The 23,664-nt window shown below is 39.7% G+C and overlaps 1 protein-coding gene across 7 annotated transcripts in view; it reads left to right on the forward strand.

The window, feature by feature from the left end:
- Positions 1-23,664, forward strand: part of mef2d (myocyte enhancer factor 2d) — a 103,224-nt gene that overhangs the window by 74,309 nt on the left and 5,251 nt on the right. Inside the window, exons 6-12 of one of the 7 annotated variants that reach the window (XM_051956549.1) lie at positions 1,346-1,402; positions 9,723-9,901; positions 11,391-11,420; positions 14,385-14,502; positions 14,917-15,097; positions 16,966-17,034; positions 20,186-20,236. In XM_051956549.1, the coding sequence (XP_051812509.1) occupies positions 1,346-1,402; positions 9,723-9,901; positions 11,391-11,420; positions 14,385-14,502; positions 14,917-15,097; positions 16,966-17,034; positions 20,186-20,236 (685 nt within the window). The remainder of the gene's footprint in view (positions 1-1,345; positions 1,403-9,722; positions 9,902-11,390; positions 11,421-14,384; positions 14,503-14,916; positions 15,098-16,965; positions 17,035-20,185; positions 20,237-23,664) is intronic. The other 6 variants (XM_051956550.1, XM_051956551.1, XM_051956552.1 and 3 more) reach the window with 6 other exon arrangements.

Consider the following 23,664-nt stretch of genomic DNA (forward strand, 5'->3'; position numbering starts at 1 on the left):
AGCAATGTCAAGTTAACAAAAACTGCTTGATCAGGTTCATAAGCATGTTTACCTCTATCTTTAATCTATTTTTTTTTCCGTACCTGACTTTCTAAAGAAGCACTTTTTAAAGTTTTGGTAGTATTAGTTTATATATTTAGTTGAATGAGGAGAATAAAAACAGTGCTAAATGTTCCCAGGATAAAGCTTTGTGTTAGTTCAGATAGACCACTGAACTCAGCTGGTCTATTCCTCATCTCAGAATTATTGACTTATTAATGCAGAATCGATGACCGACTGACTAGTGACATCCAGTCTCACATGTATAATCATACTAGGCAGCTTTTATGAGTTTTCATTATTATTCTGATGATTCCCAATGACGGCACCACTTGTTACCCCAACTCTCTACCACTTCAATCTCCTCCTGATGTGACCAAAGCTTCAATCAATCCAACTCTGAATAGCAGTTTTCACACAGCTTAGTGCGATCAAAGGTGCATCACAGATCACTGATAAAAAGAAAAAAGTAAAATGAAGCTTGATCAAAATGAAGAGAGACAACATCTGTAAAGACAAACACGAAAATACAAAAAACACAAAGTATAAGCATATAATAAATACATTTTCTAAATTATTAACAACTGAAATGATGAAATAGACTAAAAACACATAGAAAAAAATGGTGTCTTCCTTTGATTGTGTACCAGCTTGTATCAGGGGTATTAGTTCTCCCAGCAGAATCCTCGTTTCTGCTCAGATTCAACAGTAAAACCATGTCCATTAAAGTCATACCATAGCGCTCTCTGACTGAACTAAAAAATATAAAGTTTTAAGAACATGTTGGTTTGGTTTTAGTTTCAAAACTTTATTATGTTAGTACTGATGTCTACACACAATAGTTCAACAAACAAAACAGTTAAGAGCAAGAGAAAATGGAACATTTCTTTATCTTAATGATCTTAAGTACATATTACAGTCAAGCTATTGACATGTGAACAAGAGAATGATTCATTTTAAACAATCTTACAATTTTAAATACCTCTACGGTAACATCAAGGTGCTTTTTATAAAAGGGAGACATTTTTTCCTATTATTATTTAACATAAGTGCCATTGAGAAATGATGAAATGAGCACTTAAATATCACCTGAAAACACAGAATTGAAACCAATTATGGTCCTTCACAGAGTAAAATGTGAGCCAATTTTAATGACACTTTTTTTAATGATGTACTTGATTTAATGATATTTCTCAAAATGAGATATGCATCTTTTTAAGGTAGTGCTGTTCAGAGTAACGGCTTGATGTAAGATCACTTCAGTGATGTCATATTTTGGTAATCATGGTGCGTGTTTCTATTCAAGGTGCTCTGTTAGGAGGAGATTTGGGGAACTCCAATGGCGCGTGCCCGAGTCCAGTCCGTAAGTGAACCTTTTCTTTTTCGTGCTCCTAATATTTAAGATTAATTTGCCCTGATACAAATACACACACATACCCACACATATCACCCAGTGTAGTCCACCCTTCTCCTCTTTGCTTTCTGTGTCTCAGCTGAACTTTTTTAATAAGGTAAATGGTTTTTGAGTCTGACTCGCAGACGGAGCAATGCAGAATATCTTATGTGTGGCAACAGGCTCGGCCACGTGCGCACAGCTCGCACACCGACTCAAACATAGTCACACCAACGGACGTACACACAAGCATGAAAACACCTGTTGACTGCCGACAGCTGAGGGTCACAGTACAAGCTGCTTGTAAACAGTCCAAAGAACAGAAAGGGTTTCAGGTTGTAAAAGGGAAACACAAGGAGAGAGTTTGAAAAGAGGAAAAGAAACTGACAAGATTACAAACCAGCTTGTGTAAAGCTCCTCGGCTTGTTTTGTGTAGGTTCTGTTTTCAGAGCTATGATTTGGAAACCAGAAGTACATCTAATATGTTTTGACAATATTACCAACCTGATCTGGAATCTGCCAGCTGTTACGTGACGAATGCCTCTGAGAATGAGCTCAACGTTTCACTCCTGGCACCAGTTTTGTCAACGACTGAAATTCAATTCGTACTGATAAATGTGTGTGACACAAATTGTAATGTCCAGTAGACATTACTTTTGATGGCACAATAACTAAAATTGTAGTTTGACTCCAACATGAATACTAAGATAGAATTAATTTCTGTTATCGTTGATGCTAAATAAGTGTGTTCTGCAAGTTACAAATATGTTGTTTTCCATCAACAATTGACTTCTTAGGATCTCAAATGCAGCCTGTGTCTATGAAGAGTATTCATTTGGCCTGTTTTGGTTATATATATATATATATATATATATATATATATATATATATATATATATATATATATATATATATATATGTATGTATATGTGTGTGTGTGTGTATGTGTATATATATATATATATATATATATATATATATATATATATATATATATACACATTTAGAACTCAAGTAAAATTGGGACAGCCCGCTAATCAGACTACATTGCCATTTCCTTTCCATTTGCTCACTCTGTTTTCTCAACTGTTTTCATTTTGCTCTAAACAATCAGTAGTGAATCACGCTGATGTTATTTTCAGCCCTCCTGACTACTGTGGGGCACCAAGTATTGAGTCTGGTGATGTTTTGCTCTAAATATAGCATAAGTATCACTGAAAATAGGCGAAACCGGCACTTAAAAATACACTGTAAATGTGGAAGTGAAACCAGTTGGAGTCTCTCATGAAGTTCCAAGTATTTTTTATAGAACATTAAGACACTTTTTCCAGGGTGTGTCATGATTTGCACCACAATTTTAAATGTTGTTAGTCCATTTATATTATTTTAATGTGTTGATTATGTATACAAGTTAAAGTTCCTGTAGTCTGTAAAGGAAGATGCAGCAGTCTAAGAGTGTTGAGTGCTCAGTTAAATATTTAAATTAATAGGTTCCTTTATATATTACAATCTGTATTAATTTTGCCTTGCAAACCTATGATTGATTGATTGTTTTTCCAGCTTGGACCAGACCTATTTTATTCACTAAAAAAAATGTACACGTGTGATTCACTAAGCGATAACCAGGCAAGCTTAAACAATAACAAATACTCAGACCTTGAACTGGAAACCAGCTGATTCAAACAGTGGATATCTGTTTGGGTCTGTCGTCTGAAAGTTCTGAAAATCAACAAGCAGCCTAAATGAATTTATTTATTTTTTTCCTGTAACCATGGCACCATATTTAAAACTCTGCTATTCGGACAGCGTTCTGTTTAACTCTCCTCACTACAGCTAGCTTCCCGTCTTCACCCACCACTCCTCCTCCTCCCCCTCATCCCTCTATCCACACCTCCCTCCCACCTTTCCGCCTGTCTCTCTCAGCTGTTCCCCCTCGTCTTCTCTCTGGAATAATCTACAGCCCCACCCGACTCACCACCTCCCAGCCCCCCCACCCAACTGTCCCTTGTCTTGGCACAGGACTCTCCTCAGAGGTGACTTTGACACTGGCCAGAGCTCTCTCCTTAAATCCCATTAGCCAGGACAGATACTGCCAGCCAGCCCGTAGTAACAGATACGGTTGGGAAGGTGTGGGCCTTTTTTTTTCTTTCTATATTCACTTGATAAACGTATTGTCTTAGGGTAAGGTGGGCCAAAATAAATCAATACGTTTATATTAACTTCCCTGGACTGTATGAGTGGAATAAACCAAAGCCAAGTTTCAATATTGATTGGTTTTTCAAGGCTATTAATGAAAGAGAATACACTTTCTGTCAAATGGTGCTCTTAAAAGTTAGCCTCGATCAATAAACAAGTGTTGCCTAAAGTCATGTTGTGTAGTTTTGGCTGGTAATTGAGAGGCAGTTTTATGTTGTAAATTTTGAGTTGTGCTCAGTGACATAGTTTGTTCTTATGTATTAAGCTCAAGCCTCTCAAAATGTGGACGGTTGTATGGAGGTTAAACAGTAGGTGGATGGCTTGTGGTTGAATGTGACTGTCAGGGTGACTCCTCCTCGCGTCACGACTCCTTCATGTTTCGAAACATGAAACCTCATCATCCCAGAACCCAGCTCAGGTGACCTGATCCACCCGGATGGCTGCTTCGCTCTACCTCCTGTATCTCTTTAATCACTCCAGCTCTTCCTTTTTGATTTATTTTTGTTCATTGTTTCTCCTCTTCTTACCTTCCTCATAGTCTCTCTTTTCTTCTCTCTTCTTTCGTATTCTTTTCCCTCACTTTCTGCTTTCCTCACCCTTTGTTTACTTTCTTTCGTCTTTTATTTCTTCCTCTCTCTTTGCTGCTTTCCCCACTACTCGAGCTGTATCATTTTATCCCTTCTTTTTCTTTCCTTTTCTTTTTCTCCCTACTTCCCTCCTCTTCCTCCTCTCTTCGGCTTCCATTCTTTCTCAGCCATTTTATCCCATCTTCTCCTCTTCCTCCTCCTCACCCTTCTTCTCTTCTCTTTCTCTGTACCCTCCTGCTCCTCCTCTCTTGGATCTGTCGTTCTCAGCTGTTGTCCAGGGAGTCAGGGCTCCGGGAATGTCACCATTGACGTCACCCGGCATTCCACACATTCCCACACCCGGCCTCACGTAATAGGAGACATCATACTCACACACACACATCGAGGGTTCTCAGATATACACTCATACACTGAGAAGAACTCGTGTAAAGGATACAAAAAGAGTACATGCAAACAGTGAACTTACACAAGTACAGCCACAGACGCCTCAAAGTGTTGCTGTGACTCACCCACGCTCGGAATAGGACTTCTATATAGGAGCTTGAACAGACTCAGTGTAAACTTCGCACTGTATTATACTGTGTCAGCTCACGATTCTGCAGGACACAGTTAAAGGTTGAATACATTCATTATTAGCAATTTGGAATAGAAACAAACTGGCATTACTACGTGTTATGATTAGAAACGGCAGGTTTTCACTGAATTTGATAGATTTCAGTATTTTTCTTGTGAATTTTTGTGCAAAATCCAGATATTACAATCTCTTAAATGAAAAAGCAAAGCAGATCTTTATTTGTATTTATTTGATTTGATTGAACCTTATTGAGTTTAACATCTCTTTCATGAGCAACAAGGCTGAAAGAGCAGCTTCAAGGCCATATGAAAACAGTGAAGACCGAAAGAGTGACCACTTCAGAAGTTTTCCAAACATTTCATATTGCCGTTATGTAATTTCAGATTTTTGTAGTATAAGAATGTTTTTTCCTTCTAAAACACACTTTTGCCTTTCCACTCAATGTGCCAAGTCTTTTTGGTTGCAGTTATGGTGAGAATTTCTTCTCCACATCAGTACTAGGGGATGACAGATGACTCTCTGCCTCCACTAAAGCACAAAAAATGTGAATGAAACACTACTCTTTGTTGTGCAACGAGTGCAAAGAATGAGAATATATATATATAACATTAAACATAGTCAAGAGTGAGGTCTGATTTTCATATCTATTTTTTTGTGATTTAAGCACTAAACAGCTGCATTTCATTCACATAAATTTTATTTCGTAGAGGCGGAAATCTCAGTGGTGTTATCTCCAAACCTCAGCAGATTAAACCAAATTAGATATTGCTGAGAATATGTGATTATTGTAATTTGGGGTTGTTGTTTTTTTTTACGCTCTAGTAGTAGGACAGTGTTTACAGATGTGCACTTGTGAACAATTATAGGCAACAACTGAGAACTCTAAATTCACAGTGTTGCCAAATGTTATGCCAGAAAAAAAGAAAATACCTTTCGGGGGTCATTGCTGTCCCTTTATGTGCCATTTTTGTCAAACAAGAATGTGTCTGGGGCCTGGTTAAAATGACTGTAGTGAATATAGAGACTCACAAAAATGCATAAATAATCTGCATCTGTGAATTCCAGCAAAACCAATACTTGTACAGTATAAACACACACAGACACACACAAAGATGCCAGTACTGCAGGCTGTTTTCTGTAAGGGGATTTGTGTTGGCTTGAGGGCACCTGAAAAACATGTCAGTTTGACACACTCTCACACTTGCTTTCACGCTGTGTGTGTGTGTGTGTGTGTGTGTGTGTGTGTGTGTGTGTGTGTGTGTGTGTGTGTGTGTGTGTGTGTGTGTGTGTGTGTGTGTGTGTGTGTGTGTGTGTGTGTGTGTGTGTGTGTGTGTGTGTGTGTGTGTGTGTGTGTGTAACTCTCATAACTCGGGGTCAACACAAATCCGCCAACCTTTACCCACAAACATGAACACAACGCCACCAGCAGCAGATTCCCATCACTCAGTGACGCATGTGTTCAGTGCACATTACACAACATAAACACACACACACATGGAGGGGCCCAGGATTTCCCAGAAGCACCTGATGAAAAGAGCGTTCACTGTGCGTCAACAGGACACAGGTGAACCCGTTCGTCGGATGCCTGTTGGGAAACAGATTCATCAGTGTCTCCTTATCCTCCGATGTCTTCCATTCCATCCTACATTATTTCCTCCGCCTCTTTCATTGTCAGCCTCATGTCTTGCCTTCTTCTTCACCACATCCGTTTGTTTTTTTTCACGTTCCCTACCTTCTGTTTTTCCCTTTCCTTCTACTTTTCCTGTGTTCTGTATCCCCCTCCCATTTTTATCTTATCTAAAATGCAGTGCTTTCTCTTTTTTTTTTTTTGGCTTCTCCTCTTGCTTTTTCTTTATCTCTACTCTTATTCCTACCTTGTTTTTACCCATCCCTTTGCTTCCCCCCAGCTTTGGTTTCCCACCTCCTACCTCAATTCCATGCCCTTCTTTTTTTCCTACCTCTTTTCTTCTCTATCTTGTCTCTCCATCCATATTCTCCTAATTCTCTCCATGATTGACTCCATACATCCTTACCTCCTTTCTTCCTCCCTGGGTTCCTCCCTACTTTTTTTTTCTCCTGTTCCCACCTCCTTGATCATGCTTAGGCATATTCCTTCCTCCTTCATCTATCATCCTTGCCAACTCTACTACCTTTTTCTCTTTCTCTTCTCCTTTCTTCCTTCCCTTCCGCTACTTTGAGCGGTCTCATCTCTCCCTCCCTTTCTTTTTCTCCTTGCCCACCTCCTCTCTTCTTTCTATTTGCAGTGCTGGTGTCTGATAGAAGTTGGATGCTTTTACTTTTCTTTTATTTTCCTTTTGGTTGATGGATAATGGATGACTTGTTTTAGTATTTAGGGGAAATAAAGTTAACTAGCTGAACAGACATGTCAAATGAGCTTTCCTCCGTTCCACTCTCTGTGCTCCCTTTTCTTTCTTTGTCTGTATCCTCCCACTGAATGGTTTAGGGCCAAAATACATTTCTGATCTGCTGCTCTGTTAGGAACCATCCAGACATCTCAGATCATCTGTGACAGGTCTGCTTAATGTCCCAAAACTAAACATGGCAAAGCACCATTGTTTTCTTTTTATTTGCCACATATCTGGAATGAAGTCTCCAAGCTCTCCACCAGCCTCAGTTGTTTAAAATCCACATGTAGGATTTTTCTGTTCTGCTCCCTTTTAATTTGCTTCATTTGGACAATTGATTTATATCGTATCACATTTTATTATCTGGCTTAATCTGTTTTAATCTGATATTTTATTTCTTTCATTTTATGTTTGTCTTCTTGTGTCCTCTTCTTATAATTCTTCGTGTTTATTTCCGATCCTTGCCTTTTATGCCTTATATAAAGCAATTTTTATGGCCTTAATGCGTACAGGTGCTGTACACATAAAGTGACCTTGTCTTGCATCGCTACACCATCAAATTTCTCCCTCCTCCTGCTTCCTTTTTTACTCCTGCCTTTACTGCCACTGTCTTTTTCCTCCTTCCCGCCTTGCTGCCCCGTCTGCCTCCCATGGAGCTGATAACAGGACTAGTGTTTGCTTGTTGTTGTTGTCAGGTTTCGTTTATAGGCTGTGTGTGTGTGTGTGTGACTGAGATGAAGCAGAGTCACATGCCGCTGTCGTCTGGAGGCGACGTCATGGAGAACTGCTATCTGCTATCACACACACACCCTCTCACTGCCTGTCTAAGGGGAATACAGCAATTGTGTATGTGTGTGTATCATGGCTGGGAAAGTCCCCGCTGTCCCCCTTTTATAAACTCTGTGACTGAGTCTCTGTTTGAGTCGACTTGTCTTTCAACCTCAGCAGCACGGACAGGCTGCTGTCTGCTGGAATCTTGTTGTCATGACACCCAGACACCCCACAATTCCTCACATCTTTTTTCAAACAACTTAACTGACATTTAACAACCTACACACGAAAACGTACTTACATCTTGCTACCTATAGAGCATATAGAAGTGCATTATTGAATTAAAATGTAAGAAGACTTAAATATGAAAAAATAAATTAGTTTTTTTGAGTAAAAAGCAGGTTAATGTTGAAGTATCCGCACCTACACATACGTTTGTTTCAGTATTCTCATGGGGAAATGCCATTGACATAACGGATTACTATCTTAGACATCACAACTAAATGTCTAACCCCAAATGTTACCTTAACTCTCAAATTAAGTTCTCAAAAACAGTGTGGACCCGAGTCGTCCACATGGTCACAGGATGTCCCCGTACGTTGGTGTGCAGTCAATTTAAAATCCCCACAGGGATAGAAAATCCAAAACACAAACATACACAGTCAGGCTATTCTGCAACTAAACTGTCATGTATCAGGTACAGTATGGCTGTTTCTTGGAATAACTGTTGCATTGCTGTGTAATAGTTTGGAATGTGACAGTTTGGCAGCTTCAAAATTGGGCGTGTTCGACAGATGTAACATTCTGCAATGTAGCCTGTCATGTTGCTGGAATGCCCTCATCAAAGAAACAGATATACTGCAGATAATGCAGCAAAAACACTGCAAAAAAAGACCGGAATTTTTTGGCTAGTGTTATTTTAAGTTTGAGGATTTTCTAAATTAGCATCTCCTGAAACCAAATGTGTCATTTTTCCACTCTGTTCTTTGTGCTGTTCAGATGGTGACGCTCATGTTTAGTAAATTCTTGAATTCTGGTATTAAAATGTGATGGAAAAAGGATGCCAAAAACATCAAATCTAAACAGGAAATATTATGCACACTTACATCTAATTCAGGTGTATAAAAAAAACAACCAACTTCTGTTTCTCTGAGGCTTTACACTTTAATCTGAGATAAGGCTTGACAAAAACAAATCTGAGTTTATAATGATGCGTCCTCACAAGTATGCAAACACATTCTAAGCTCCCACAATTGTTAAATGTACAGTATTCGAAGCACAATGTAATAATTCCATTGCACTAGACACATTTTCATTGATTCATAGAAAACATGTCTTCAAGGGACTCAATGACAATGAAACTGACTTGATAAGTGGTATATTTTTACAGCATAAGATGGAAAGAGTTCAGAGACATTTGTGTGTTTTTGTTTTCACCAAGCGGCGAGACGAGTGAAACAAAAGGAAAAAGGCGTAGAGAGGAAGCGAAAACAGAAATAAAATAGTTTCGGGGAGAGCATGACACAGTTTTGATGTGAAGGAGCTGCAGAAAATCAGAATGCTGCCAAAAGACGCTGTTTGAGCTTCAGAAACAATTAGGAGAATACAGTGCGACAAAGCGATCCAACTCACTAATGAGAAAATACAAACACACACACAAAGAGTTAAATATACGCACCCAGGCAGACAAACACAGGTAGATACAGATAGTTAAAACATCAAAACAGACTAACACACAACCTCCTCCTACCCTTCCTCTTCACTAAACCTCACTGTGTCTGTTTGTGTCTTTGCAGCTAATGGCTACATCAGTGCCAGGGCCTCCCCAGGCCTCCTCTCCGTATCCAACGGCAACAGCCTGGGGAAAGTAGTCCTGGCTAAATCTCCAACTCCACCCAGCCCTCAGATGGTCAACAGCCGCAAGCCGGACCTGAGGGTCATCACTTCACAGAGTGGCAAGAGCCTCATGCAGCTGGTGAGGAGAGCAGGATTAGGTGGAAACAGCACTTTAGTTTAACTTAGAATGAGTCAACATCAAATAAGTAGTGTCTTACAAACCTCTGAGATATACTGTGGCTTAAGATGAAGCATTAGAAGGACTCGGACATAACTAATATGTCTATTAATACAATGGGCCTCATGGAAGATGCACTCACAAGAAGAGATTTTAACTTTCCTTCCCTGTTCAAGTCATCCACAGGCAGTCTGACCACAAGTGAGAAAAACAAATAGGGAATGAAAAGTTCATCTGTATTCCTAAAATAAATTCTTTGTGAAGCATGAAAACTATGGGACCACAATCATCACAATATCCAGTAGCTGCTTTGCTCAAGACACTGTCCAGGGGAACATCCTCTCAGCCTTCAGCAGCATGTGTCATATCATGAAAATGTGCTTTCATGAGTGCCCATTCCCCTTATCCGCTTCTCTTTGTAGTCAAGGAATACTGTGTTTTAACGAGATGTGTTTTGGTATCAACATTCAAATCATGTTGCCTTTATTTGCCACAGTACAAAACTGTGAGGACACAGCAATGACCGCTGTAGTAATACTGTAGTTATTTGAGGTCCCTTAATGTGACTACTGCTATTGCTAAACTTGTAATGTTTAATAAGTTACATTTCTAAAAAAAAATTTAACTTAAAAATAAAGGAGCTGGACAAGTCACTTTATATGACAATTAAAGAAACTCATTTTTCTGATGATGTACACACCCACGTGCAACTAGTTTACATTCATTAAATTAAAATAAGAATTTGACTTTAAGCAAGGAAAAGGGAAAATCTTCTTGCATGAGACCCGTTAGGTAAAAGCTCATGGATTTCTGCAGACAATCTACAATCCCTGCATCCATGTCCTCTTGTCCTTTTATACTTTTATTGCCGGAAATGGAAAAAAATTATATCCTGTCAAATCACACATCTGTGCAAGCAACTCTAAACATGCATCTAGTTTACCAAATATTACATGATTTAGATTTCTACAGCCAGAAACATGTAAATACAAAGTGAAATTCTCTATCTGTGCAAAGTGTGAAGCAAAATTAACTTGGAACTTAAAGTAACCATCGCAGTCCAGTGTGCATAGGCAAACTTATATGTAAACATCTTGGGGATATTAAAAACCTTTCCATATCTTCTGTCTGCTCTACAATTTAGCAACTGGATCCAGCTATTCTCCTTCAGTCAGACATTGATCAATTTTAGTGCATTTTGACGTATTTGTTGATTAGAGTGAAACTTTTATGTCAACTGTAGTGGTTGAAAGTTAGAGGCTCTCTTTTTAGTACCATACATTTTAAAGTATCTCTATAGGCATTAGTGTAGATAGATTTTTTTTTTTCCAGAAGTAACCATTACTCTTTTTTTTTTTCTAGATTTTGTTCATATTTTGACAGTAGTTAGTTGTGACAGAAACTTAACAGTCCTCTGTTTTTCACTCCCCCTCTTCGACCGGCCGTGCAGACAGAGGAGGAGCTGGAGTTGGTGAGTGAGGTGAATAGACTTCTAGAGATTTAGCATCATGGACGTGGTGTCAAACTCTGTGTGATCTCACCGAGCATGAGTGTGACACAAATGCATCCCATCAGGGTTGACTCAGCTGCCCCGTTGCTATCACGAGTGTAGAATTAAAGCCGCTGGAGCATCAGAGCTACATGTAAACGGTGGACTCATCACCTGGTTGTCTCTGTTCCTGTCTAGTCTTCAGCGTTCACTACAGACTAGGCTCTACCAAGTTTGCATCTCAGTGGAGCTGTAGACTGCAGTCAAGTTTCAAACGTGAGGATATAAGACTTAACTTGAACTCATTTGACTTCTAAAAACTGTTTTTATAAAGTCACCAAGAAAATACAAATTACATAGGACAGGCTGACCTTTCATGGAGACATACCTTGCATAGTGAATTAACAGGTTTCTGCAATTAAGGGACTTCTGTTTTAAATTCCATTTATTTAGTAGATACTTTGTCCGAAATGACTTACACTGAGCAGGCTACTTTCAAACCAAAATTGTAAAAGTATTGTTTTTAATTAAAGGATTAAAAGCTTACTGAGTTCTATAGCTAAAATAGTCTGAAAAATTGGGGGAAAATTTTAACAAACTTTAACAGAGGAAAAAAATAAAATTATGGTAAATATCTTTTAGACATAATAGACTTGCAATCTAACTTACAATTTGCATTTGTAGACTTTCTCTTTAAGAAGTGTTTGACTTGTAAATATGCTTATTTGCATTCTTGCAGAGAGTTAGATGGAAAGATTGATACCATTGTCATGTATGTCAGTAAAACCAAACGTACAGAGTCGATACCAGGCCTCATATTGCTACAGGTTTAGCTTAGCATAAAGACAGGAAACTGGTGGGAACAGTTGTACAAACCAAGCCTTCCCAGAAACAGTTTGATATTTTTTAATCAATAGAAAAATGATAGAAATGGGCAGTTTCAACTACAGACTTCAACAAGTAACGTCTATAATATACACTTCGTTACTTGAAGTATTTCTGAGATATTTCTCGGCAAGTACACAATCAAATCCCTGAAAAACAGCAAGTCAATGCATCTTTTAAAATGTGTATGTTTTTGTGCAAGACTTGACATGGATTTAACTTAAAAACAGCTAAAAGTACCAAAATGTAATTTTATGTGCAAGCGGGAAAGAGACAAATCCAGTAACAATTTTCTTTAATTCCAAAAATGAGAGTCCTAACAATAGTATTTTCCTTTTCACATGTCTTATGACCCTTACCATGAGTTATATTAAATTAAAAAACTTCTGCCATTTTTGATGGCTGTACTGTAAGAAAGTTTTATGCCCTTGAAGCAGATTTTTTTTTGCGATCTCACAAGCAAATTGAATCAAACCCCAGCAAAAATATTTATGGTACAGTAGAGCCCAGTCTAAAGTGACATTTGTTAAACACAAATAAACTGTAGAGAGGAAATATTGAGGGAACCAGAGCAACCAGCTGACTCTCTGCTGTGTGTTAAATCTGCTCAGCATGTGCATGTTTGGTTTCATCTGAGTGTCGACTCTCTGAGGATCAGGGAGGAAAGCTCACAAAGTCTCCAACCTGGAACGCAGATGGACATGTCAGACTCGGATACACTGACCCCTTCAGTCCTCCACACACATGCATGCTGACATGTTCATGCATATTTCTTTGCATAAATATACACTCACCTCGGAACAAACACACACCTCACATTGTATATTCATTCCCCACATACCTCCTTGTGCACAGACTTTTTCAATACAAACACGTTCCTGCAGACACACACACTCTCTCTCTCGCGCTCATCTCTCCCCCGTCAGCCTTGTCGATGCATGCGTTCCTGTCAGCATGATTCTCCAGCACAGCGATGCCTCTCATAATACCTTCCACCGTGATGCTACATAACACAAGCACCCGGCCCTGGCGACAGCGTTGCCTTGCCAATGCCACCTCGAGATGTGAGACTTTACTCATCTTGCACGCCAATGTTAAAGTGTCACAGAAAAGTTAAACACCTCAGAGAGAACTGAGGTGCTTGGATTTACTTGCAGGAGCAGAAGCGCTTCTGGCTGTAGTATGATGAATAAAACATCTTCCACTGGCATGCACAAACAAAGTGAAGTGATCTAGCTGTTTATTATATCATACTTCACCTATCAGGCTCTAGTTAGATTCGTTTGGTGGTAGATTTTTTAATGTAATCTGCTTGTGAAACTTCAAAACTGATGGCTGAAAGTTAGTCAGAGTTGCTGCACTTCTGCTTTGCAAACCAGAGGGTACTATTAAATCACAGATATTTGTTTTTAGTCAGCCAAAAGTAGAACAAGCTGTGTTTATAGTGCAATATTTCAGTAGTAATTTAATTTTTTCTGGTCACATTGCAAGATCTCTGCATCCACTCTGCTGTACAGTGGAAAGCACATGCTAACCATTATCATTATTGCTGTTGAAAATGGATGAAGTCATGTGCCATGAACTTCTACACTCAGTCCATATAAGGAGAAAAAGACATGATTTGTTGTGGAACTGAACCAGGTTTTCTCACGACGCAGAGCCACAACACTGGATCCATGGATCCAAGAAGGAACGGTTTGGTCGTAAATCACAGATGGGTGTCATAGCCAAAAGAGTTTCAAATTCTGTACATGTTTTTAGAGATCCCTAACTGTTCAGATATAATCACGCAAGTGCCACATACTGGCACAGATGTAGATGTTTTTGCAGAAAATAACTGCTGTGTACACTGAGGGGATGCAGATAATTGAACCAGGAGTAAATTTAATACTTCCTTATATTGTACACATTGCAATATATTAAATTCTTGTGAAATCCAACTTTTGTTTGGTAGCTGAAAATACTCTCTAACTGCAGATCCCAGTATCAGAACGACTGTAGCAGTAATCATCTCTTCTATTACTGTGTCGCTGTGATCAGCATTCTCTGTCCATCTCTCTGTCTACCTAGAATGCTCAGCGGCTAGGAGGCTCCCAGGTGGCACAGCCGCTCACCACACCTGTGGTCTCCGTGGCAACACCCAGTCTCCTCGCGCCCTTCTCTGGCATGCAGACAGCCTACAACACTGGTAAGACATCGAAGCCGCCAGACGAGACATTTGAGCAGCTCAAACCAAAATTGTCTGTTAACATCAGGGCAAAAAAATACACTAATGAATTTAAAGATCTAGAAAAGGTAGAACATAATGCCAAGTAAAGATACAGTCTGAATTATGTTATGAAAACTCTTGAGTGTCATGTAGAAAAACTTGAAAACCTTGCAGTCTGATGCCACAAACCGCTATGAATATTCACTTTGTTCATTGTGTGAGAGCTTCTGGAATGATTCCACTTCAAAGGTCTCCATTAATATGGATTAGCCCTGATTAATATTGATGCACCAGAAAGTTGTATGATGTAAAACAATCCCCCTCACCCCTCCTCTCCATCTTCTTTCTCTTTCTTTTTCCCCCTCTGTCTCCCTCTCCATTCCTTAATCCCAGAGTACCAGCTGACGAGTGCAGATCTCACAGCGCTCCAGACGTTCACACCACCAGGGCTGGTGCCTGGCAACATGGCTGCCTGGCAACAGCAACAGCAACCAGCAGTCTCTCAGCAACAACAACAACAGCAACAGCAGCAGCAACAGCAGCAGCTGAGCTTGGCGTCACTCAGTAACTTGGTGTAAGTTCCCTTTTCTTTCTATAACAAACCGATATTGATTCACCAGTTTTCTGACCTTTTGACCGTTCCTCTTAAAAAACAACTCACTAGTAGACCTTTTGCAAGAAGGATTTGGTACACCAACCTTAACACATGCTCATAAAACACTTGAAGCACCTCTCCTGTACAAAGCTGTAGCATCACCCCAGCTGCGGTTGATTCATCTCTGTGGTGACCTAGATACCTCCTCCCCACCCTGCATCTTTCCCCTCAGCTCCAAGTCCCACTGCAGTCCCACTCTGATTTAGCTGCTGGTAGTGAGGCTAGGCTGCTAGCTGTGTTATCTGGCACACAAGAATAAAACTCTTAAAGCAGGACTTCAGTATACTTTACTTTTGCCAGCCAAGAAGTAACAATTCAATTTCAGTCTTTAGTTTACCCTCAAGGTCATTGCCAGCTAGTCCCTTTGTTGGTTAGCTTTGCCAGTTTTCTCTTTTTTACCTTGAAGCTAAATTAATCCTACTACTTACAGAGCATAAATATCACCTATGGCCAACTCATGCAGTTGTTTTTAGTTACTTAGGCCTTTACTCCAGAAATGCTTTCTTCAGGATTGTGTTGAACTTGCTCCATGATGCCTCCATAACTGATCCTGGTAGCTTTTACACAGCAGACTACTTTGTACTATTAGAATTTGAATTTGGTTCACACATTTTAAAGGTCAAGTCATGGCAGTGCGAAAGTGTACAAGTATAGATCTGAGAGCTGAGGATAAATACTTTGTAGCAAAGAAACTTAACTTAATTGCATTGCATGGTCAACCAGAGTTTCTAAGATATGATGCTGGAAAATTCCCAGTACAGCTATTCTTCAGATAAAAATAAAAACAGTTTGTTAAAAAGTTTTACCAGTTTGAAATCACTATCTTCTTTACAAACACTGCTATTAAGGTGGACCCATAAACTGAACATAAAAGATGGATGTAGCCCTTTTTTGTTGACTACAGTTCAGAATTTAGCAGGTGAAATTTAAATCTTTTCAAACCAGACATAGTGAGTAACCAGTGGACCTTACTGAGAACTCGATGACACTACGCATGTTGTTATAGTGGTGACTTGTCAATCATATGTAGCCCTAAAGCATAGCCTGCTTTATGTTTCTCTAACTTCAACCATAATTAACAAAATGCACATTGTTTTGAAGGAGATTTCAGATTACAAGCTGACATCATACACTCGTCAGAGAAACGTCATCTGAGGTAACAAATCAAGTGAGAAGTGGATCATTGTCTCACAGACTTCTTTACAGCTGGGCTTCTTTTTGTAACCAAAGGAGTCGACCCCTATTGACCATTAGAAAGAATGCAGGTTTAAATGACTTCACCTTTCCAACATGGAGGCTATGTCCATCTTTTATATCTGTCTGTGGGTGGATCATTAACTTCTATCAAGTTTGCACGTATTAAATTGCTGTATTGGAATTCAGCAAGTTGTCATTTTTAACATTTACAGAGCTAAATGCCGATTACTACAATTCCAGCAACATGACCACATTTATCATTGCTTTGTGTTTGTTTCAGGGTTTTAGTCCTTGTCAGGGAGGTGTTGACATTATTTTGTCTAATCTCTAGTAGTTCATTACAGATAAATGGGAGCCATGTTTAAGTAAAAATCATGCAACTAGTACATTTTTTTGTCAATTTTTTTGGATATCTGCAGTTTGACCTAACCTTTATCAGATCCTAATCAGACACATTTCTTTCTTACAAACTGAGCTAGTAGTGCTACGTCTTTGTGTGTCCAGTCTGGCTGTGCTAGGCTAACCTGTGGATGGGGGAGCGGCTTGTAACTGCCTCTTGTTTTGTCCTCCCTCCCCCCTTTTCTCCACAGCATGTGGGGTGCAGAGAAACAGAATGCGGAGATGGTTAACTGCATCTCCAATTTTGCTGCTAACCTGAGGTGAATGACATGATAGCATCTAGTGCCGTGCAGCTCTGCCATGCCATTTATCTGTCAAGTTATTATATACTCCTCACACACCCAGTTATGAGTGTATAATAATGTGACAGTGTGTGATAAAAAAAAATATATATATATCTAAAGAAATTACAGAACAGATCCAATTACACAACAAACATGATGTCCAGCCATCTGTTTTTTTCATTTATATGTTGGATGTGATTCTCGTTGCTTTGCTGTGTCTGTATTTCATCGCTCTGTCAGTTCTGTTGAAGCTAAAGCACTTTGTTCCTTCCCAGATATATCGGTTTGCCAGTGTGATGCTAAGAGTTTTCATGCCACCGAAAGCTCAGATCTGAAGCTCTTTGGAAGTGTCAGGCACAAAGAGGAAGCAGCTTCAGTGTGACAGCAGCAGCACCTTGCTAGGTTCTCAAATGAAAGAAGTCTCTAGATGCTGCTTTCAGTCCCCTACACTAAGCCAGTGCACAGCTGTGTGCCACCGACACGCTTACTGCATTAAAATTTTATTTTTCAGCCATTTAGCTGTCACTCTCAGCTGACGGTCAGACATGAGATTCAATTCCTCAGATACTTGCAGACTTTCAATTCCTACAGTCTCGTGACTAAGAGAATAATTTAGATGTAACTGAGCTGTCAAAGTCAGTTACATTCTAGTAGATAGTAGACATTTATTGATTTGCAATTTCTAATTCGATTGAGTTACAATCAAAGAATCTATAACATTTGAAAACCATTTTAATGCTAATATCATTTTGTTGGATAGAACCGTCACAGCTACAAATAGCATTAAGTTAATTTGAGAGATTGCTCAAAAGATTAAAAAAATACTTCAAATGTGTTAAAAAGACACTTAGAATAATTGTAGCTGTCAGCAAAGAAACTGTTATTTGTTCTTCTGTCTGACAAGCTGAAAACTGTCCATGAAAATATGATAATAGGTTGTTTGTTATTGTATACAACAGCTGGGACTCCAGGGGGTTGAGCATCTTCGAAAAAACAGCATATAGTTAACAGTCACCGCCGTCTCATACACAGCAGAACTCTTCATATCGCCTTGTAAATGTTAACAAATGGCACTCCAGATTGTATGAAATCCTTCTGCAAACAGATCCGTTAAACCGCTCAGAGATTCTGAAAAAGCAGCCAGCAGTCATTTTCCTGATTTATTTTAGTAGTTACGATGCAACAACTGTTTCTGTGGACATCGTTTATTATATCAAGATTATCCTTAACATAGGTTGCTACTACTAAACAATTACAACTCTTAACCTCAGAAACTGAGAAAAATCACAAATTTCCAGAGTCAAAAGTGATTTTTTTCAAGTTTGTTCTTCTTCAAAACTGCAAAAAAGAGCAAGAAATTTTTTAAATTTTAGTGTTCACTGGTGTAGTCAAAGAAAATATTGTTATGGTCATAGTTGTAAGCAGTAAAACATTTCCTGCAGAGTCTCTGTTGTGTTTCAAAACAGCCGAGACATTCCTTTAAATAATAGAAATATGCTGGATTTCACTGGATAAGCTGGACTTACATTTTGTTCATAATCATGCAGGCCAGATGCTGATGGTGACAAAGTTTCAGCACCCTCATGTTTAACACTTGACTCAATACCAGGCAGGTTTGCTGTGTTGTGTGTGGGATCAGGAAAGCAGAATCACTGTCACCGAAAACAAGCGAACACCACAGAAAAGTGGGAAGCTTTCCCAGCGCACCAAACTGTTCTCTCGGCACGACGGAAAATCGTGCTGTCCTAGGACAGCATGGGCAGACGTGGGCACTTCTGCAGCCCAGACTGCTCCGCTTTGTTTTTGATTTCATCGCAGCGCGGCCTCACAGCATGCAAGCAAGCCCTTCCAATCAAATCGTGATTGACGGCTTGGCTGCGAGCCTCGCCTTCGCTGTCGTCCACACTTTTCCTCGCTGCAGGCTCCACAAGGAAATGATTTCTGTCATCCAACTCTCTCCCATCCCCCCTTTTTAATCACCCCGTCTTTCACTACTTCCATCTTTACGCTTATTTCCTGCTCTTTTTGACAAGCCCGGTTAATTTGGTGCACACCTGTTGACTCTCATCTTCCCCCTGACTCCCCAATCTAAATGTTAATGTCACGGCTGCCCCTTGGACCTTCTCTCGGCAGAGCCTCGCTTCCAGCTTGTTTGTGTGTTTATATAGAGGTGCTCTCTGGATACTGGTTGTTGCAGGACGTGTTGTCATTGTTTGTTTTCTTGCTAAGTCGATGTGTTATCAGCAGACAGGGCCTCCATTTGGGACACTTTAACATGAAATGAACAGAACCACTTTTAGGGATACTGTTTGCTCATGCAAGTGTTGTTTTGTCCACTTGATCCATCCGCGTTCTGCACAAGTCTTTCAGTATTTAGCTTGCAGAATGGATAAAATGACATACAAAGATCTGTAGTGCTGTGTGCTTGTCTCACTTTGTCCTTGTTTTTCCAATCCAAAAACACACTTCCTTTCTCTCAGCTGTGGTTGAAGAGAAAAACATTTGCAGACAGTGCACAAGTTGCTAAATTGCTTACAGGGCACACTTGTTTGTTGGCAGGGCACAGTGCACACATGCTATCAGAGGCTGATCAGTAAAACCTCCCATGTGGAATCAGTGTTTTCCCAGACTACAGATTAGAAACTATAGCGGCTTCATTATGCTGTCTTCTACCTGTGAGATAAATAGGCTATTTATGTATTGAGTCCCAGGTGTGTAGCCTGTTTATTTGCACATTAAGGTGATATAAGATGGTCCCAGGTTAGTTTATTAAAAGGCAAAATGACTTAGTATGCGGCTATCAAGAGCTCAAAAATCTCCGCTTGCCAGTACCGGCTGATTTGTGCCGAAAGCCAACTGTTTCAAGTGGATTGGAACTGACTGTATAAAAATGCATTGCATGTGAATGACTGTAAAATTTCTGTCCGCGCCGGCTTTAACACTTCCTGCCACACACAACTGCCTCCAACAACATTGCAGCGTGACCGAAGCAGCTGTTGAGCCTTTTGTGTTTTTGTAGTAACCATGTCTGGATTGACCATGACTGGCCTCCGTCCCACTGTTTCCCTGCTGTTTTAGCTTTTTTAAACTTGCTTGTCTCTTTTTTTTTTCCCACCTCCCTCTACAGCTTGGCTTCTCAGTCCAACTTGCTCTTTGGCAGGGAGGAGGGCCTCTGCTGGTACTGTACTCTTTACACTTAAGCTGTGCAGCTACAGCACGCTGCTTTCCCAAAACATCTGCTGCACTGAGGAAAATCGACATTGATTTCAGCAACTGTAACCGCAAAATTGCTACTGAAATGAAGCAATTTTGATCTCATTAAAAAAATAAATAAACGCAAATGATCCCTATTAGGCAGTTAAGCCACAACAGCACTGATTGATTGTGTAAAAAAAAAAAAAAAAAACACAATTCAAGTTTAATAAAGTAACTTCAAAGATTATAAACTATTTTATGACTACAATTAAAAATATATCACAGCATTGCGCAGCTAAATAATGTTGTCTAGTCTTTGTCCTTTTGCTTTTTAACTCTTAAACACCCAACCCTTCTTGTGTCACTAATAATTTTGATTTAAGTTGTATACTCCTAAAACACAAGGGTCTAATCTGTCTATACATATATTCTGCTAATAAAATCATGTAAGTTTTCATTGTGCAATTCATCCTAGAGAAAATGACGGTTTCAGTGTCTGTGCATGGTTAGAATACTGCAAAATTCAAACAAGTTAAAGTAGATTTGATCTAATCCAATGCCATTTGATATCCAAAAATCTTCCTTTGAAAAACTTGAAACACGAGCTGCTATATGCTACTATATATGAATGTACAAGCAGTGCCATAAAAGAAAAGTGCTATTTGAAATCCTCCACTCTATTGGGGACTTTCAAATTTAAAAAAAAAAAAAAATTCATATGATGCAACATTACACAACTGTTTTCACACAATAAATAGGACTCTTAATGACTGTTAAATTGATCTTGATGTGCAACACGGATTGAATCCCCCTTAAAATATCTAACAATACAAACGTTACTAAATTTAAGTAAATGAAAGTCATGATTGCAGCGCTAACAGTTATTTGTCACATCTACGAAACTGTGAATTCTATCACATTGTCGTGGGAATGACAACCGTCAGTAAAACAGTGTGATTTGAATTTAATTGGAGAAGGCTTATTTTGTGCGCTTTCATCCTCAGGAAAAAAAAAAAAAAAAAGTAGAGCATTTTGGGAATCAGCGGCTGCAGCTCGCCACACCGCACTGTAACCAAGTGTCTGCTTCTGGCTGTGCTCGCTGTGTTGTTAGTGCTCGGGGGTAGCCTGCCGCTCTCGCCTTCATCACTGTCACCGGCCCGCTGACTCGGCCGTTTTCACTCGCCATAGCAACTGCACCCCCGTGGCACCACCATCCATCTACCTGCGCCCGCCTGAGCCACGACGTGCAGGTTTGATGAAGTGGGTACGGCGAGAGACGGAGTGAGCTTCGCCGCCACCGAGGGATTTATGTGTGTGAGAAAGAGAGAAAGAGTGCAGGAGGGAAGGAGCATTTGTATGTAAGACGGCAAGAGTGCACAACTTTAAGTGTGTGTGTGTGTGTGTGTGTCAGATGGAGGAAGACAGTGAGCACATTTGAGCACCGCAGACCCAGATCGCCTGGAGGAGTGCTATCTTAAATTCCCCTCTCAGTCTGCCAGTAATTGAGGGAATATTAGAGATACAGTGCTGCAGATGGCTCATGATATGACATATTAGAACACACCCGAGGGGCGAAACGCAGTAATTGGGAGCTTCAAATTCAGATCTTCGTGTCAAGCTGTGGTAGAGGGAGAGTTAGAGCGAACCCAATCCGAAAAATCATGTCGACACCGTCAAAGGAGCGAGCCACAGTGCAGCGTCAACAGTCGGTGTCAAGCTCGGTGACAGGTTCGACTCAGCCTCCAGCCAGCAGAGGAGGTGGAGCCTGAGTGTGAGGGTGGAGGGGCTGATCAAAGGGTTGTCGCAGGTAGAAGCACAGATAGTGATGCACACGAAAGCTTTTTGGCAAATGATCTTTGTCCTGAGCATCTTAGGGCACTTGGAAAGGAAATTATCTTTCATGCAGCTCAGTCATATGTTAGTGTGTTCTCCTTCAGGACGTATTTTCTAAACTTGTGACCATTTTAAATAGGTGGTGTGCTTCTTATCACAATCAGTGAAAGTTGGGGTGAAATATATTCATTGAGAAAGAAGCGGAGAATAATGTGCTGATTAGCCTTCATTAATGTAAAGTCTGTCTACACAGAATGCATTCAGGTACAGTACTGAGTGTGATTCATTTGTGTTTTGGCAGCTATCAGAGCCCAACACACAGTCACTGCAGTTATAGATACAAAACAGTCAAAAATATACTGGAAGCCTTCTGTTCAACTGTGGATTAGTGCAAATTAAACTCAACATTCATTTCAGTGAAGGCACTGTATAAATTCTGCGGTTGTCCTTTCATCAGCAATAAAACCACACAGTCAGTCATTGTTGTTCCAGTCGAATGTGACGTCCAATCAGATACATGAAATCATGCATATCCTGATAAATGAATAGACAAACATGTTTTTGTTTTTGTTTTTTTTTTGCTTTGACAACTTTTCATTATTGTAAATTTGTTTTTGTAGGTAAATGGTCTAATCAAAAAGAATGTTTTTTTGTGACCACTTGTTTCCTCTCATTTCTGATTTCTTCTAGAACAGCACACCAAGCACAGAGGAAACTGTATCTATCAGTCATTCAGCAACCAAGATGACCCTTTAAATCATTAGTCTGTGATTTAAATCAGAACATTCAAAATTTAAATCATAACAATCTTAACATCCAAATCGTAGCATTCTAGAAAAATTATTTTAAAATGAATTCGTAACAAATTTTCACAGTTGAGAAGACTCAATTCCTTTCACAGATTGAGCACTTGACATGTTTATGTAACGGGACTTCCAGGAAGCGTTACAAGCAATGCAGAGGTACTGAAAGCTCTATATCACTGCACAAGAAGACCAGTTTTGTGCCAGCCAAGTTTAAATCGGACACATATTTAGATTTTTTTGGGGCTCCAGCTAGCATTTTTTTATTCTGCCTCCTAACAGCTTTGCTGGGTTTTCCCTTCTGATAAACTTTCAGTCTCAAACTCATACTGGACTTTCTGGATTGTACTTGCTTGTGGCTGTAGTCACAACCTCACACTGATGTAGTATTCTTACCTCTTCAAACACCAATACTGTGGGTCAGTACTCTTCCTGCGAGCAGATGGAAAATGAAACCTTTCAGTTGAATCTCCCCAAACAATCTGTTGATTTATCCTGGTGATGATGGGCTGTGAAAGCCAACATGATCCTACATTGTTATCAGCCACATGTGGGTTGAAGAAGAGCTAAGGAAGCGGTTACCTATAGGACACAATCTAAACCAACTATTGGAGTAAAGAAAATACTAAAATGCAGGAACAGACATTTGATTTACACTGATGCTCACATTCAGCTGTGGACCTTTCCAGACCAAATTCGATATGCAAGAATGTTTTGGCTGCATGGCTAATGGACTGTGCTTTTATGTGGCCTCAAATGTAGTCTTATCTGTCCT

This window comes from Acanthochromis polyacanthus, chromosome 12 (assembly GCF_021347895.1).
Source record: "Acanthochromis polyacanthus isolate Apoly-LR-REF ecotype Palm Island chromosome 12, KAUST_Apoly_ChrSc, whole genome shotgun sequence".
Lineage (NCBI taxonomy): Eukaryota > Metazoa > Chordata > Actinopteri > Pomacentridae > Acanthochromis > Acanthochromis polyacanthus.